At 40.7% G+C, this 15,000-nt stretch overlaps 1 protein-coding gene across 7 annotated transcripts in view; it reads left to right on the top strand.

Moving 5' to 3' along the window:
- Positions 1 to 15,000, top strand: part of LOC147014419 (dedicator of cytokinesis protein 3-like) — a 381,754-nt gene that overhangs the window by 292,613 nt on the left and 74,141 nt on the right. For all 7 annotated transcript variants that reach the window (XM_085852361.1, XM_085852356.1, XM_085852357.1 and 4 more), the window contains 4 exons: positions 1,764 to 1,824; positions 1,921 to 2,014; positions 11,730 to 11,878; positions 12,072 to 12,158. In XM_085852361.1, coding sequence (XP_085708487.1) covers positions 1,764 to 1,824; positions 1,921 to 2,014; positions 11,730 to 11,878; positions 12,072 to 12,158 — 391 coding nt within the window. The remainder of the gene's footprint in view (positions 1 to 1,763; positions 1,825 to 1,920; positions 2,015 to 11,729; positions 11,879 to 12,071; positions 12,159 to 15,000) is intronic.

Genomic DNA, 15,000 nt, shown 5'->3' with positions numbered 1-15,000 from the left:
GCATCCATGCTGAACTTCTCAAGGCTGGTGGAAATGCTGCACTCGTGTCATTGCATGCAGTTTTGTGCTCTGCCTGGAACACAGGCATCATCCCAACTGACTGGAAGAGGGGCCTTGTTGTCCCTCTCTGGAAAGGGAAGGGTGATCGCCAAGACTGCAACAACTACCGAGGGGTGACGCTGCTCTCAGTGCCGGGCAAGGTCTTTGCTCGGATAATTCTCGATAGGGTTCGCCACCATCTGCTTGAGCACCAGCGTCCAGAGCAGTCAGGCTTTACACCAAAGAGGTCAACGATTGACCGTATCCTTACTCTTCGTGTCCTCACCGAATGCACATGAGAGTTTCAGCTGGGGCTGCTTGCAGCCTATGTTGATCTCTGTAAAGCGTTCGATTCATTGAATCGGGATGTCCTCTGGAGGATTCTTGGTCTTCGTGTTGTGCCACCAAAACTGATCGATCTGATGTTTGAACTCTACTCTGGTACTGAGAGTGCTGTGAAGTGTGGTGGTACCATCTCTGACTTATTTCCAGTTGTTACTGGAGTTCGTCAGGGATGTGTACTTGCCCCCACACTTTTCAGCAGTTGTATGGACTGGATTCTAGGGAGGATGTCGGAGAGATCAAGTTGCGGTGCGTCATTTGGGAATGTCAAGATCTCGGACCTTGACTTTGCAGATGATGCAGTCATCTTTGCGGAGACTTTAGACATCTTCTTGGGGACCCTCGAGGTGCTGAATGAGGAGTCGGAGCCGTTGGGATTACGGGTTTCTTGGGTCAAAACTAAGATCCAGGCTTTCGGTGACATCTTGGATGCTGCTGTCCTGTCTGTTTCTGTTTGTGATGAGGATGTTGAGGTCGTGGAGAGATTCACTTACCTTGGCAGTGATATTCATGTCTCTGCTGGCTGCGAGTCAGAGGTCAATAGACGTCTGGGTCGAGCCTGGGGAGTCATGGATTCACTGGATCATGGGGTGTGGCGCTGCCGGTACCTGTGCGGGAGGACGAAAGTCCGAGTCTTCAGGTCCTTGGTACTTCCAGTCTTGCTCTATGGGTGCGAGACCTGGACTCTGACCAAGGATCTGAGACGGAGACTTAATTCCTTTGGTACCAGGTCTCTTCGGAGAATCCTTGGCTATCGCTGGTCGGATTTTGTGTCCAACGAGCGGTTGCTGAGAGAGACTCGGATGAGATTTGTTACCTGCATAGTCCGTGAGCGTCAGTTGCGGCTGTATGGACATGTGGCTCGTTTTCCTGACTCTGATCCTCCTCACCAGATTCTCTCAGTGAGGGAGTCTCATGAGTGGAGGAGGCCAGTGGGTCGACCACGTGCCTCATGGTTGCAACAGGTTGACCATCATCTCAAGGAGATGGGGATGGGCCTGGCATCTGCCTGGGGGATGGCCAGACGGAGGCCCTTGGAGTACCGGCGGAAAGTGGACGCAGCGACGTGCTGTTCTGGCACATGCTCCCATACCTGACATATATATATATATATATATATATATATATATATATATATATATATATATATATATATATATATATATATATATATTATAAAATTTGGAGAAAAACCTTTTGTGCAGACATCGAGGCTCATAGTTTAGAAGGATTTGTGGAACTGATGATTTTTATGAATGTGCAGTGTATGATCGTCGTGGCAGCCCCAAAGATGCGTTTTTTTTTTTAAATGAGACCCAATAGCCTGCCAACTTTAATGAACAATCAAAATTTGCTTGTTCAATCAACTGTGCTGTGTGCAGGGACTGCATGAAAGGGGATGATGGTGAAGAAAAGAAAATTGGCTGTGCAGTTACATTACTGGTAAGCTGCTTCACAATATAATTGCTTTCATTTCCATTGGTTTTTGAACCCTTTGTGTGATGTACTGCCAACACAAACTGCTCAATCACCTTTCAGAATTTCTACAAGACAGAAATAAACAAAGAAGAGATGTACGTGCGGTATATACACAAGCTCTGCGACATGCACTTGCAAGCTCAAAACTTTACAGGTAAAATACAGTGTGAAAAGATTCATTTTGCACTTTCCTCAACTCACTTGTAAAGTTTATTTGTTTGTTAGGTTTTACATTATATTTTATTAGCAGTTTTCAAGAGCACTGTTTTCTGTAACTTGCCACTCAGCTTTTAAAGCATAGAGCATGAACAAATCCCATCGACTGACATCTCTGGCGAGGAGGAAGTTTCACCTTGATTGCCCTGCTGAGTGCAGAGAGAAAGTAGAGTCATAAGAACGGCATCACCAGTCCCAGGATTCCCCAAGAAACGTTACTTCCCTCAAGTTCAACCATGTGTTTGTCAGACGTGGTGTTGTGTTGTCTTTGGGGTGTGTGTGTGTGTGTGTGTGTGTGTGTGTGTGTGTGTGTGTGTGTGTGTGTGTGTGTGTGTGTGTGTGTGTGTGTGTGTGTGTGTGTGTGTGTGTGTGTGTGTGTGTGTGTGTGTGTGTGTGTGTGTGTGTGTGTTGCACACCTCCATGAGCCTTGGACCCTGTAAAAAAACAAAATCCATCATGTGCTAATACCATTCATCTTTAATTTCAGGAGGTACTTTTCTATATTATCTTATTTAGAGCTTGTAAACCTCCCATAACTACCAGAATCACATATATTGATGTTTACCTTTGCTAACTAAGGTTGGCAGAGGTTATGGTTTCACCACTGTCTGTCTGTCTGTTTGTCTATGAACAGGATATCTCAAAAAGTTTGAATGGATTCAGATGGAATTTGGTGGACAGTTTGGGTGTATGACAAGAATGAAATGATGAGATGAGCACTGGTGAAGATGTGGATCTGGACACTCGAATTTTAAAAGTGATTCTTCACCATTGAGAGATCGGGCCAAAAACGATATATCGCAAGATATTTCAAAAAATTGTGGACTGATTCGGACGAAACTTGGTGTGCAGGTTGGAGGTGTCGTAAGGACGAATTGATTCGATCTTGGTGAAGATCCGAATCCGGATCTGGATATGAGGATTGTTTAACTTTTCATGTGATTCTTCACCAATGAGGGATCGGTCCAAAAACGATATAGTAATGTACAGCATGATATTTCAAAAATGTATTGGGCCCGATATGTTCTCGTGGATCAGGCATTACATGGCAGAGGTATGCGCTCTACCGAGTACCCTTCTTGTTGGGTGGTCGCCAGACTACCGTTATCCTCAGGTTTTCCGTCTGTCTGTTTGTATGCAATGGACAGCTCTGGAGGCCAGAGGAGCCAACCGATTTTGATGAAACTTGACTGGTAGGTTCATACCAGGATCTTGTTGTATGCTTTTGAGCACCGTTGCTATGGACGCCACCGTTGCCTAGCAACGGGACTTTGAAATTTTTGAAAAAATCCGAAAAATATTTATATATTTTTTTTTTTTCGATAATCAAAAATCGGCTTCCGCACTTTTATGCACACTACAATCACTCTCTTTGTCAACAATTTTCAGCCCGATCCGTCAAAAACTGTATGACTAGTATGCAATTATATAGCGACCACCCATGTCGCCTACCGGCTTGTTTGATCTGTTACTGTGACTTTGGGCACACGGACTTGATCGGAGTATAAATGCGACTGTCTCAGGATATGCTGACTGACGTTAACCTTTCATCAAAGCAAAGTAGGTTTTTCAGTTTGCTATATTTCTTGAAGGAAGGGCTAACGCTCAAAACGTCATCTGCACCTTGCTTCCCGTGGCAATTAACATGCTCTTATCGTTCTCAGTTGACAAAATAATTGTTTAACTTCTCTGCCAATACAGACCTTCATGAAGACTTGCTTATTTGATCAAGTCGATGATACAAGATGTCAAATACAATCCCCTTCACTATCATTGTTCTCTGAACCATTTGTCACGCCGGCTGTTGCTCACAGATCCTGGCCAATGGAATGTCTGCCACACACTATCCTGCCTGTGGTTGACAAACAGCCAGCTGTGTATGTTGTAGTTGATATTGCATATGTCCTGATGGTTTTTATTTGGTTCTGTATACTGTACTTGCCTTTTCTTGCAATAACCCTGTGTTCCTAAATTTATGATTTGATCTTCAATGTTATCAGCTTGTGTTCCTAAGTACTTAATTACATATTCCTGTGAGTTGTAGAATTTTAATTTCTGTACATTGGCATCTAATTTTTAATTCCTTCTGCCGATATTAGCTATTCTCTGTTCACTGCAACGTTTGCATACTTTTTTCATGCCAAACTGCATTGATATGTCATTTGAAGACATGCTCTCTGTGCTCACTCAGGATTGAATTTCTTTGTCTGAAAGCAAATACATCTCGCGATCATCCGTCGACAGTAAATGACTAACTTTTATGTTGTTTCAATTCTAACCCCTGTTTGCCTTTCTTAACATGATAAGTGGTATCAGTGCCATTGCAAACAATAACAGTGACAGCACATCTCCGAAAGATATACTCCTCTAGATGTGTTCTTCACCTTTGGGTTGTCCATTGATTGTTGTTGTCGTTGATGACATACCAGTTGCTTTTCTCAAGAACGTTTTTATTTTTTACCTCTGCCACTAAAGGTGGATGGAGGTAATGTTTTCACCCCTTTTTGTCTTTCTTTCTTTGTGAGTAGGATATCTCAAAAAGGTATGGACGGATTCGGACTAACTTTGGTGGACTGGTTGGGTGTGTGACAAGGACGAACTGGTTAGACTTTGGTGAAGATCCAAAACCAGATACTAGAATTTTAAGTCATTATTCACAATTGATTGATAAGGCCAAAACAATAGATGTCAAGAGATCTCAAAAAGTTGTGGATGAGTTTTGACAAAACTTGGCGGATGAGTTAGTTAGATGACAAGAACAAGCAGGTTAGATTTTGGTTCAGGTCTGGATGCAGGTCCGGCCTATCAGTGGGATAGAAAACGTAAAATGTTTAGCCTGGCGGAGGTGTGTGCTTTACTAAGTGCCATTTTAGTTTCTATATGTTCTCAGCAATTCCTATTAGTTGCAAGCATTTCAATATCTGGGAGTGTGATCTGAATCACAGACCTTCTATAAATCTATGCATAATCAACGTTTCTGTCCTTTGGCATCTGCTTGCTTTGTGATCATTTTTGTATATCAGTAGATGATCTTTGGTCGAGATTTTTGTTTGCAAGCCCTTCTTGTTCCCACAGTATTCTTGACCTTTCCTTTCAAAATGATTGCACATTTCATTTGCTACAATGAATGTTAACAATTTTGTTGTTAATCGGCAGGTCATGGCTCTGTAATTTTAAGTTACTGTCGGGTTCATAGTTAGCCCGTCTGCTGCTGCACAGGAGGCAGGGTTTTGCAATCGTGTGTGTGTGTGTGTGTGTGTGTGTGTGTGTGTGTGTGTGTGTGTGTGTGTGTGTGTGTGTGTGTGTGTGTGTGTGTGTGTGTGTGTGTGTGTGTGTGTGTGTGTGTGTGTGTGTGTGTCGTTGCTTGTTATCTCCATATATGGGTTTCAGAAGGTGGAATGGAGCCCTCCCAGGTCTCAAAGTAGCCACCTTCATGTGTGCATGTGCAGTCTTGGCCAAAAATATTGTCATCCTCGCACTTTTTTCAAATAACTCACATTTTCTCCAAAAATATGTTGAAATTGACAAAAGTATTTCATCTCCACAATTCTATATATCACTGTTTATATTACAGATCCTTTATTTTTGATTCAGAACTTAATATATCCTTTTAAATCAGAAAATTAAAAGAAATGGCATTGACAACATTATTGACACCCTCGACTTGATATTTGGTAGCACATACTTTGACAAAATAACTGGTCAGGCATTTCCTGTAGCCATGAATGAGCTTCCTACACCTCTCGACTGGCAGTTTGGCCCACACTTCTTGTGCAAACTGCTCCAGTTTTCCCAGATTTGAAGGGTGCCTTCTCCCAACTGCTGTTTTCAGATCTCCCCACAGGTGTTCAATGGGATTTACATCTGGACTCATTGCTGGCCACTTCAGAGCAGTCCAGCGTTTTGTCTTGAACCATTCCTGGGTGCTTTTTGAAGTGTGTTTGGGGTCATTGGCCTGCTTCAAGACCCATGACCTTCGACAGAGACCAAGCTTTCCGACACTGGGTTGAACATTGCGCTCCAAAATGCCTTGGTAATCTCCTGATTTCATGATGCCATTTACTCATTCAAGGCACCCAGTGCCGGAGACAGCACAGCAACCCCAAAACATTTCTGAACCTCCTCCATGTTTGACTGTAGGGAAGGTGTTCTTTTCTTTGAAGGCTTCATTTTGTTTTCTGTAAACATATAGACATGGTCTCATCTGTCCACAGGACATTCTCCCAGAAGGATTTTGGCTTGTTCAGGTTTGTTTTGGCAAATTCCAGTCAGGCTTTCTGATGTGTGTCTCAGCAATGGGGTCCTCCTGGGTCTCCTACCATAGAACCCCTTTCATTGAGTTGGTGACGGATGGTGCTGTCATACTGTCTTACCTTGTGTGTGAAGATCAGCTTGAAGATGTTTGTTCGAATTGTGTAGAAAGCACCTTGATCAATTGCCAATCCTTCACTGCAATCTTTGATGAAGTTTTCTCTTGCGACTACGTCCAGGGAGGTTGGCTACAGTGCCATGGACCTTAAACTTCCTGATAACATTGCGTACGTTGGATATAAGAATATCAAGATCTCTTGAGATGGACTTGTAGCCTTGAGATTGTCCATGCTTGGCTTCCATCTTGTGTCTGACCTCAGACAATTTTCTGGTTTTCTTTATTTTCTCCATGCTCATTGCGGTACACACACTGACACAAAACAGCAGAATGACTCCTCTCCATTCAAACTGGTTGAATGAGTGATTTTTATATTGCAGGCACCTCCATCTCACCACAGGTGAGTTTAATTCCAAACTAAAGGAGACTCACCTGCTTGAAATCTAATTATTTCTCATAACTTCTAAAAGGTGCCAATAATATTGTCAGGGCCATTTTAGGATTTCTGTGTAGAATAAGCTCAGATGTAGTAATTTTTTCAGCTTTTTTGTTTTGTTCCACTGCAAACCAAAGAAATACATATGTGGATACCAAAAGATTTTTTAATTTCAATTTTTTTTTCTGGAATAAATGGTACATTATTTGAAAAAAGTGCAATGGTGTCAATATTTTTGGCCATGACTGGACGTGTGTGTGTGTGTGTGTGTGTGTGTGTGTGTGTGTGTGTGTGTGTGTGTGTGTGTGTGTGTGTGTGTGTGTGTGTGTGTGTGTGTGTGTGTGTGCGTGCGTGCGTGCGTGCGTGAGTTTCCAATCCATAACTTTTTTTTTCCCATTTTTTGAGCTTTATCATCAAATTTTCAACAGAGCATTATGATGAGAATATGGAGAAAATAATAATTGGGTCAAAGGGCAAAGTTACAGCAAGTACAAATAGGCCTTATTAGCCCATCCACCATGCATCGTGAGACGACTGGGATTTCTAATCACTTCCAATGGTTATTTTTAATGACCATTTTAGCTTTTGTTAAAAAAAAATTAAACAAACTAGTCGGGTCAAAATACCACCTGACCCACAACAAATTGCAACAAAAGGTTTTTCAGTGTTTTTCATTCCTACTGAATGTACTGATCAACAGAGAAAAAGTACCAAAATCTGACATCCGGAAATGGGTTAAAACAGTCATTTTCAAGATGGCCGCCACCGGGCTTTGAAATCACTAAAACAGCTCTAACTTCTTCAATAATTCTGATAAAAACATAATTGTTGGTTCTGGTCCATGGTTTTAATGGATCAGCAATCCACTGGTGTCAATAAAATTTAGATCTGATTAGTATTTAACATGATATCAAAGATGGCGGCAAAATTCAAGAGGCAAAAATCAATAAATTTTCCATCTGAACCAAAATCACTGAACACTTGGTGCCACTGAAATATTTATTTGTGAACATTACATAATGGCAGTTTAGGTTACAATTTCAGTCCTCATCACTGTCCTCTAGTTTCTCAGAGGCTTGATTTGCTGGATTGTCACAAAACGTCACTTGGCATGATCCACATGCAGACGTACACGGAAGCCCATTCTTTCTGCAGCTGCAACGGGGTGTGTCACAAGCTGTGGTGCAGTTGCAGTGTATCATCTTCAGAAGAGTGTCTGGTGCAGCATTCATGGCAGTCATGATAGGTACAAATCGATTGTCTTCAAGTCCCCAGCCCCAGTCCAGAGGATCGAGGTCACCCTCCATCCCCATCCAAACCAGGACCTGGTAGTACACTCGGAGACAATGAAACTTGGTGGCAGATTCCGTTGAGGGAAGACGTTCAGGTGTAACAAAAGACTTAGCAGCAGTGACCTTCTTTGTGAATATCTTGTAACGCATGGCTGCCAGATAACTTGTGCTCTCCCCACCAAATATAACGGCCATCGCTTGGCTGCCAAGTTTCTTTATTTCAGCGTGGCTGACGCCTCTCGAAGTGAATGTATCTGCGCACAACTGGAGGCCTTGATCATCTTCCACGAGTTTCTGAAAGACTGATTTTTTTCCCAATGCCATACACACGAGATGTTGAATCACATCCTGTGAAGGTGTGCAGGAATGATAGTTGAGTGCACAACTTATTCCCAAGATGATGTTTTCTCCCTGAATGTAACTGTCATTAATGCCCTCTCCTTCAGCAATATAAATGGAGTCCCCATATCTTTACTTCATTTTCTTCCTCAGATAGTAGTTGGTGTATGGAAGAGAATTTTCATCCATAAGAAACTCTTCCATTTTGCCACAAAGGTACAAAGCAGTCATCTGTTCCTCATCGTTCATCTCAAGATATGAACACATTCTGGAGAATGCGTGCTCTTGATCACTATCTATCCGACGTCCAGATTTCCTACTTGTTGAATCTGGTCCACTCCGGAAGTGCACTGGTACATCACGCCCAGTGCGGAAATGGACACTGCACTGATGATGATATATGCAGTCAGCTGCATGAAGATCTCCACCAAAGTACTCAATCCGCCCTTTCACTTTGAATGACCAATCATCGGACCGATTCTCACAGCACTCCAGAATGCTTTTGGCAAAGTCGTCAGTCTTGACATGACTGTGGTCAAAACTTCCAAGGTCCACTGTGGTCCCACAGAACAAGCAGTCAGATTTGCTGTTGAAAGGCGCAGTCAACACGTGAACTTCGCTTCCTGGACGGGTTGGATGGTCCTTGTTTCTTCTTTTGATTCAGGATGTCATGTTGATTTATATACCGTTTACGACAGTCCGTGTGTACCTTGCATCCAGCCGCCACATAAACATCGTCACCTCTCTGAACACCGGCTGCATTGATGCCATCAGCGCCCTTCTGACGAATTTGCACAACGTCACTTCCATCCTCAAGCCTCTCCTTGCAAATTGAACACTGATCTTCATGCATCTCAGGAGCACTCATTCTTCAAACCTGAAACACAGAAAACAAAACATTCAGGGAAAGAGCATTCGAAGAAAGGGATAGGCCACTCAATCAGAGCCAAGGACATTCCCCTGACATGTAATACATCACATATAATTACTGGTAAGAGAAGACTGAAAACCCTTTTGTTAGAATTTAATAAATGTTGGGTGATTGCCTAACAGACGTTTGATTATATAGAGACAATTTATTGATTTTACGCCCTTCATTTTTTGCCGCCATCTTGGATTTCAGGTTAAATACTGATCAGATCTAAATTTTATTGACACCTTTGGATTGTTGATCCATTAAAACCATGGACCAGAACCAACAATTATGTTTTTATCACAATTATTGAAGAAGTTAGAGCTGTTTTAGTTATTTCAAAGCCCGGTGGCGGCCATCTTGAAAATGACTGTTTTAACCCATTTCCGGATGTCAGATTTTGGTAGACTTTTTTCTGTTGATCAGTATTGATCACCAGTCGGAATGATCGGAATATTGTTGATCACCAGTCGGAATGAAAACCACTGAGAAATCTTTTGTTGCAATTTGTTGTGGTTTTGGTGGTTGTTTGTCATAAATTGACCCGACTCAACCCTTATTATGAGAATATATGGAGAACACATTTAAAATTTTACCTGTTTTCGTCATTTAGTTTGAGTACAAAGAGGACACAGACTGGCTTTGCTTTTTGAGATGCATTCTAGTTATTATTTATAACTCGACGACTTGTGAACCCGTTGGGTTCCTGTTGTTACAGCAGTTGATGAAAAAAAATTAAAAAGACATGAAATTTTAATATTATTTAGTAGTCAAACTTGAAGAAAATTTGAGCATTTACCCACCATAGGAGGCAGGAGTCATCGTTCGACTAACCGGTTTCTCAAGGTATATCAACACATTCTCCATGGTTTGTCCTTGCACTTTATGGATCGTCATCCCAAAACTTGACTGATTCGGGAATTGATTTTTTTAATAATTTTTTTTCATTGCCCGATTTGAACGAAACTTGATACTGCACACCGCAGGTGAATGGTAAGGTGGCCCTAAAATTTTTGCGCAACGAGTACCGTTTTGGCTGTATTTCGCGAACATACATATATATATATATATATATATATATATATATATATATATATATATATATATATATATATATATATATATATATATATATATATACGTATACATACATATATATATATATATATATATATATATATATATATATATGTATAATACGTATACATATATATGTATAATACGTATATACATATATACAATACGTATATATATATATATATATATATATATATATATATATATATATATATATATATATTATATATATACACACACACACACACAAGATGAGAGTTTTAGTAATATATAGATATCTTCTTTGCTGCAATTATATTATTGCTAATATTTGAATTACTGTACAAAGCGGATGCAGACGGACTTTACTTTTTGAAATGCATTCTAGTTGTTGTTATCCACCTATATGAAACACAATGTGTATTTGTCTGTTTGTGTGTTTGTGTATTTGTCTGTTCCTCTTCATGATATACACACACAAGCTACCTAAACGTCCTTCATGAGGACGATTTAAGTTGGGTTTTAAAGGCCAATCTTTGAACATGACTGTGTGTTCACTACGGTGTATTTTTCAAGATTAAAAAAAACTTGAAAAACATTTTTCGTAAATGAGTAATTACATCTCTTATATTTCAAATGTAGATGGTGACTTGCAACAGAGCATCAACGGCCATGTACATAAATTAAAAATATACATAACAATAAATACAATGTGCAGGGAGGTGAAACTCACTGCACATGATGTGCAACGCACGCAGAATAAAATGAGTGTTCATTCACGTCCATAGGATGTCTAATAGATAAAGAAGTTATAAGCACACCTGATGCTGGGCCGAGGCTTCAGCCTTTGGCACACTCACTAGGCTGTACCATCAAAATGAAACATCGCAGAAGATAAAGAAAATAAGGTCACATTTGTACAAGTAGTGTTTTAAAATAACACTTCTTGCTACGAAACATCATATCTTTTTGAATATTTTCAATAAAATAATTCCAACCCGTCATTTTTGATGGGCTTTTATATGAGTTATTAATAATATCTTGTTTGCTGCAATTATATTATTCATATTGCTAATATTAGAATTACTATTTATTAAGAGGGCAGTAATATGTTTATATAATGTAAAGACAGTGTATTTATCTTTAGCTCATTAAGGAGCATGTACTGAGGCCTAGTCTTCAGAATATGGCTTTGAGGATATGCTGTTGGTGCATAATATAATATTTATGTGTCACATTTATGTGCAGAGGCTGGTCTGACACTCCAACTGTATGCTGAGTTGATTGGATGGGGGGAGAGACCCCTAGGCCCGTTTCTCCACTACCCAGCACAAAGTGAATGGCAGCGAAAGGAGCTGCTCTTCCGAAAGATCCTGCATTATTTGCACCATGGCAAGGTGCTCTGCCCCATGATTTCTAATCCAATTATGACAAATATATTAGGAATAGTAAATCTTCAATGCAGAACAGTGTCACTTGAGTCAATGCTTGTCATTATCATTATCTCAGAGCTTCAAGTTCCTTTATAGGTCACCATTATTCAAGGTTGTACATTAAATTGAACTGCTCTATAACTCTCCTCCTGCACAGAGCTGGGAGTATGGTATCCCTTTGTGCCGAGAACTCGCCATCCAGTATGAAGCAATATACGACTACCAGAGGTTGAGCTCAGTCCGGGTGTGTATCCTCTTTTTTTATCTCAAAGATCACACATTATTATTACTCCATTGGTTTATTGGCAGATATTTGGGGGCCTGTCGATATTGTTATCAACAGATAATTCATATTTTATAGTTTTGAGAACAATTATGCTGTACGTAGTGTGTTTGTGATCTGTTGGGAGCATTTCATTTTACTCTTGCATCTGATCAAGCATTTTATAAAGTACAACCTACAAGAAAATAAAAACTGTATTGTGTATTATAAACTCAATGCCAACAATGTCTCTCGTCCATGGTTGTCGCTGCAGCCAATGACTTTCATCCATTGACCACATCTGCTTGCAAATGGGAATGCAAAAATATTACGTTGTCTTCCCGGTTTGCATTCAAACTTTAACAGCTTTTGTAACTGCCTCCCATCTTCCCGATGGCTTTGAGGCTTCCTTGTGGCCCTGATAGTAAAGCGAATTCAGTTTTCTGCCAATAATAACAACAGCAACAACAACAACAACAACAACAACAACAACAACAACAACAACAACGATGATGACGAATTTGAAGAACAAGGAACTTTGGCACAGAAGGAGACAATTCAGCCTATCATGCTTATGCTACACCAACATCAGATACTATCAGTGATCCACACACAAACTACCTCCAAGTCCTGCCAATATCCCTGAACCCCTCCATCTCCAATACTTCCAGTGACCTATGAAATTCCAATTTAAACCTATCTGCTGTTTCTGCTGCCACCACCTTTCCAGGTAGACCAGTCCATGCATTAAGTAGTGTCTGAGTAAAAGACCCCTACCTCCAGCCCAGCATATTATCCTGCCCTGGAGCTTTATCATCCCTTAATGTTTCAAGCTGTTTCTTCACTTCCTCCACTCTTACTTGGATCTCTTCTAAAAGCCCTTTCTCGCCCCCGAGATTGATACTCTCAGTTATTGGAAGTTTCCCTGACTGTTCCTGTGTAAATTTATAAAGCAAAAAAATTAATTCATTAGCCTGCCATCTCACAATCATCATTCACCAATTCTTCTGTGCTATTCCTTCCTTAATGGGCCCACACTCCTCTTAACCATTTCCTTTCCCCTTGTATAGTATTTAAAGAATGCCTTGCTGTTATGTGTAATATTTTTGGCTGTCTTTTTCATATACTCTTTTGGCCTGCCAAGTTATTTTCTTCATTTGTTTGTCGGACACTAGTTCTGTTATCTTGCAATATTGTGGGTTCTACTATCGCGTGTTTCTACCAATCGCGGGCAACCTATTGTGTTTGGATTCCGTTGTCGTGGTAGTTGGTATCGGCCAATCATGGTTTTTGAGCTGAGATGAGTCATTCTTTGTGTCCAAGTGTATGATTACCTCTCATTATGAGCCTTTTGTTGTTCCTCGCACACCTTTAATTGTGGTAATCAGACCAGGATACAGAACTGAAGTTATATTTAATAATGATGAATCATCAAACAGGAAATGACATACGGAGATCCTGTAGTACTAGATCTCCAAGATCTAGTAGACACACAATGTAAATGATAGTACCCAAACTGTGTCCTTGTGTACGATTACCTCCCATTATGGGCCTTTTGTTGTTTCTCCTGCACCATTAATTGTATTAATCACACCAGGATATGGGAATGAAGCTAAATTTAACATTGAATCATCATCGAACAGGACCAATATATGGCAGAAACCATTGTGGATTTACCTGGACTTTGAGTGGATCGGTGATATGGGAGAAATCATTGTGGATTTACTCGGATTTTGAGTGGACTGATGATATGGGAGAAATCATTGCAGATTTACCAACGTTTTAACGAGGCACCTGGGACGGAAGGCTGCAGTTCAACCATGTCTCATGGAACGAATCAAGGTGAAGAGATTTATGCTGAAGCAGGTTTTAATGCCAAAGAGATGGGGTTATTTTGGAACAGGATGCAATCTGATACCTTCCTGTCCAAGCAGGGAAGATCTGATCTGAGTCAAGGTGGCTTAGGATTGTTGTCCCCTTCTTCTTTTGTGGCAATGCAGCAGGCGCCTTCGTCATGCTCCTGATGATCCAACAGCCATATGAAGTTCTATATCCACATCTTTCTAACCTCCACCTTTCCCCCTGAAGCAGCATCATCATCATCTCGGAGCAAAGTCTTGTGTTTTTTTTATTTTTGGCACAGGACAGTACGAAAGAGTACATAATATTGTTACGGCCATGGGTACCGAGACACCAGTTTGTTACTCAGGTGGTTTAATCCCCGGTTGTCCTCGGAAGAGCTGGAGCTGGGGTCAGCACTCACGATTAACGTTGTGGTACGGTGGGTTGCTTTAGAACCACGAACGCCAATCAGTTAAACATGAGTTCCAGTGTCCACCATCTAATTATGCTGTTTAACTAGAGGTCATGTGGTTACCTGAACGGGGAATGCGCCCTCGGCAAAGCACCAATCTTATCTTGATTAGATCTTAATTAGGGCAGCCGAGCGTTTTAACCCGCTGGTGTGTGCCGACTATTATTGGTCAAGTCTGTGGTAATTACCTCCCAGTCTATCTAGGTTCGGACAATGCTGGATTAATGGAAGGAAAGGACAAGCACGGACAGGTTGGAACGTCAATAAGCAATTTATTAAAAAGAAAATAAATAAATAAAAACAACTTTTTAATGCCGTGAGGTAAAAATAAATAAATTCCAAATCAATTAAAATTATCGCAAGCAAATAAATAATTAATCAGGCAAAATCATTCAGAATGATGGGAAAGAGACAGAGAGAAGATGCTTATCAGAGATTGACTTACTTAACAACTAAACACAGACAAGGGTACCCAACAGATCATTCGGGGTGGGGGGGAGAAGAATCGTC

The sequence above is a fragment of the Eptatretus burgeri genome, chromosome 13 (genome assembly GCF_056783735.1).
Source record: "Eptatretus burgeri isolate ZD-2024b chromosome 13, Ebu_testis_v1, whole genome shotgun sequence".
In the NCBI taxonomy this organism is placed as follows: Eukaryota; Metazoa; Chordata; class Myxini; order Myxiniformes; family Myxinidae; genus Eptatretus; species Eptatretus burgeri.
The sequence above is the reverse complement of the archived record's forward strand: the minus strand, read 5'-3'. Positions and strand labels throughout refer to the sequence as shown.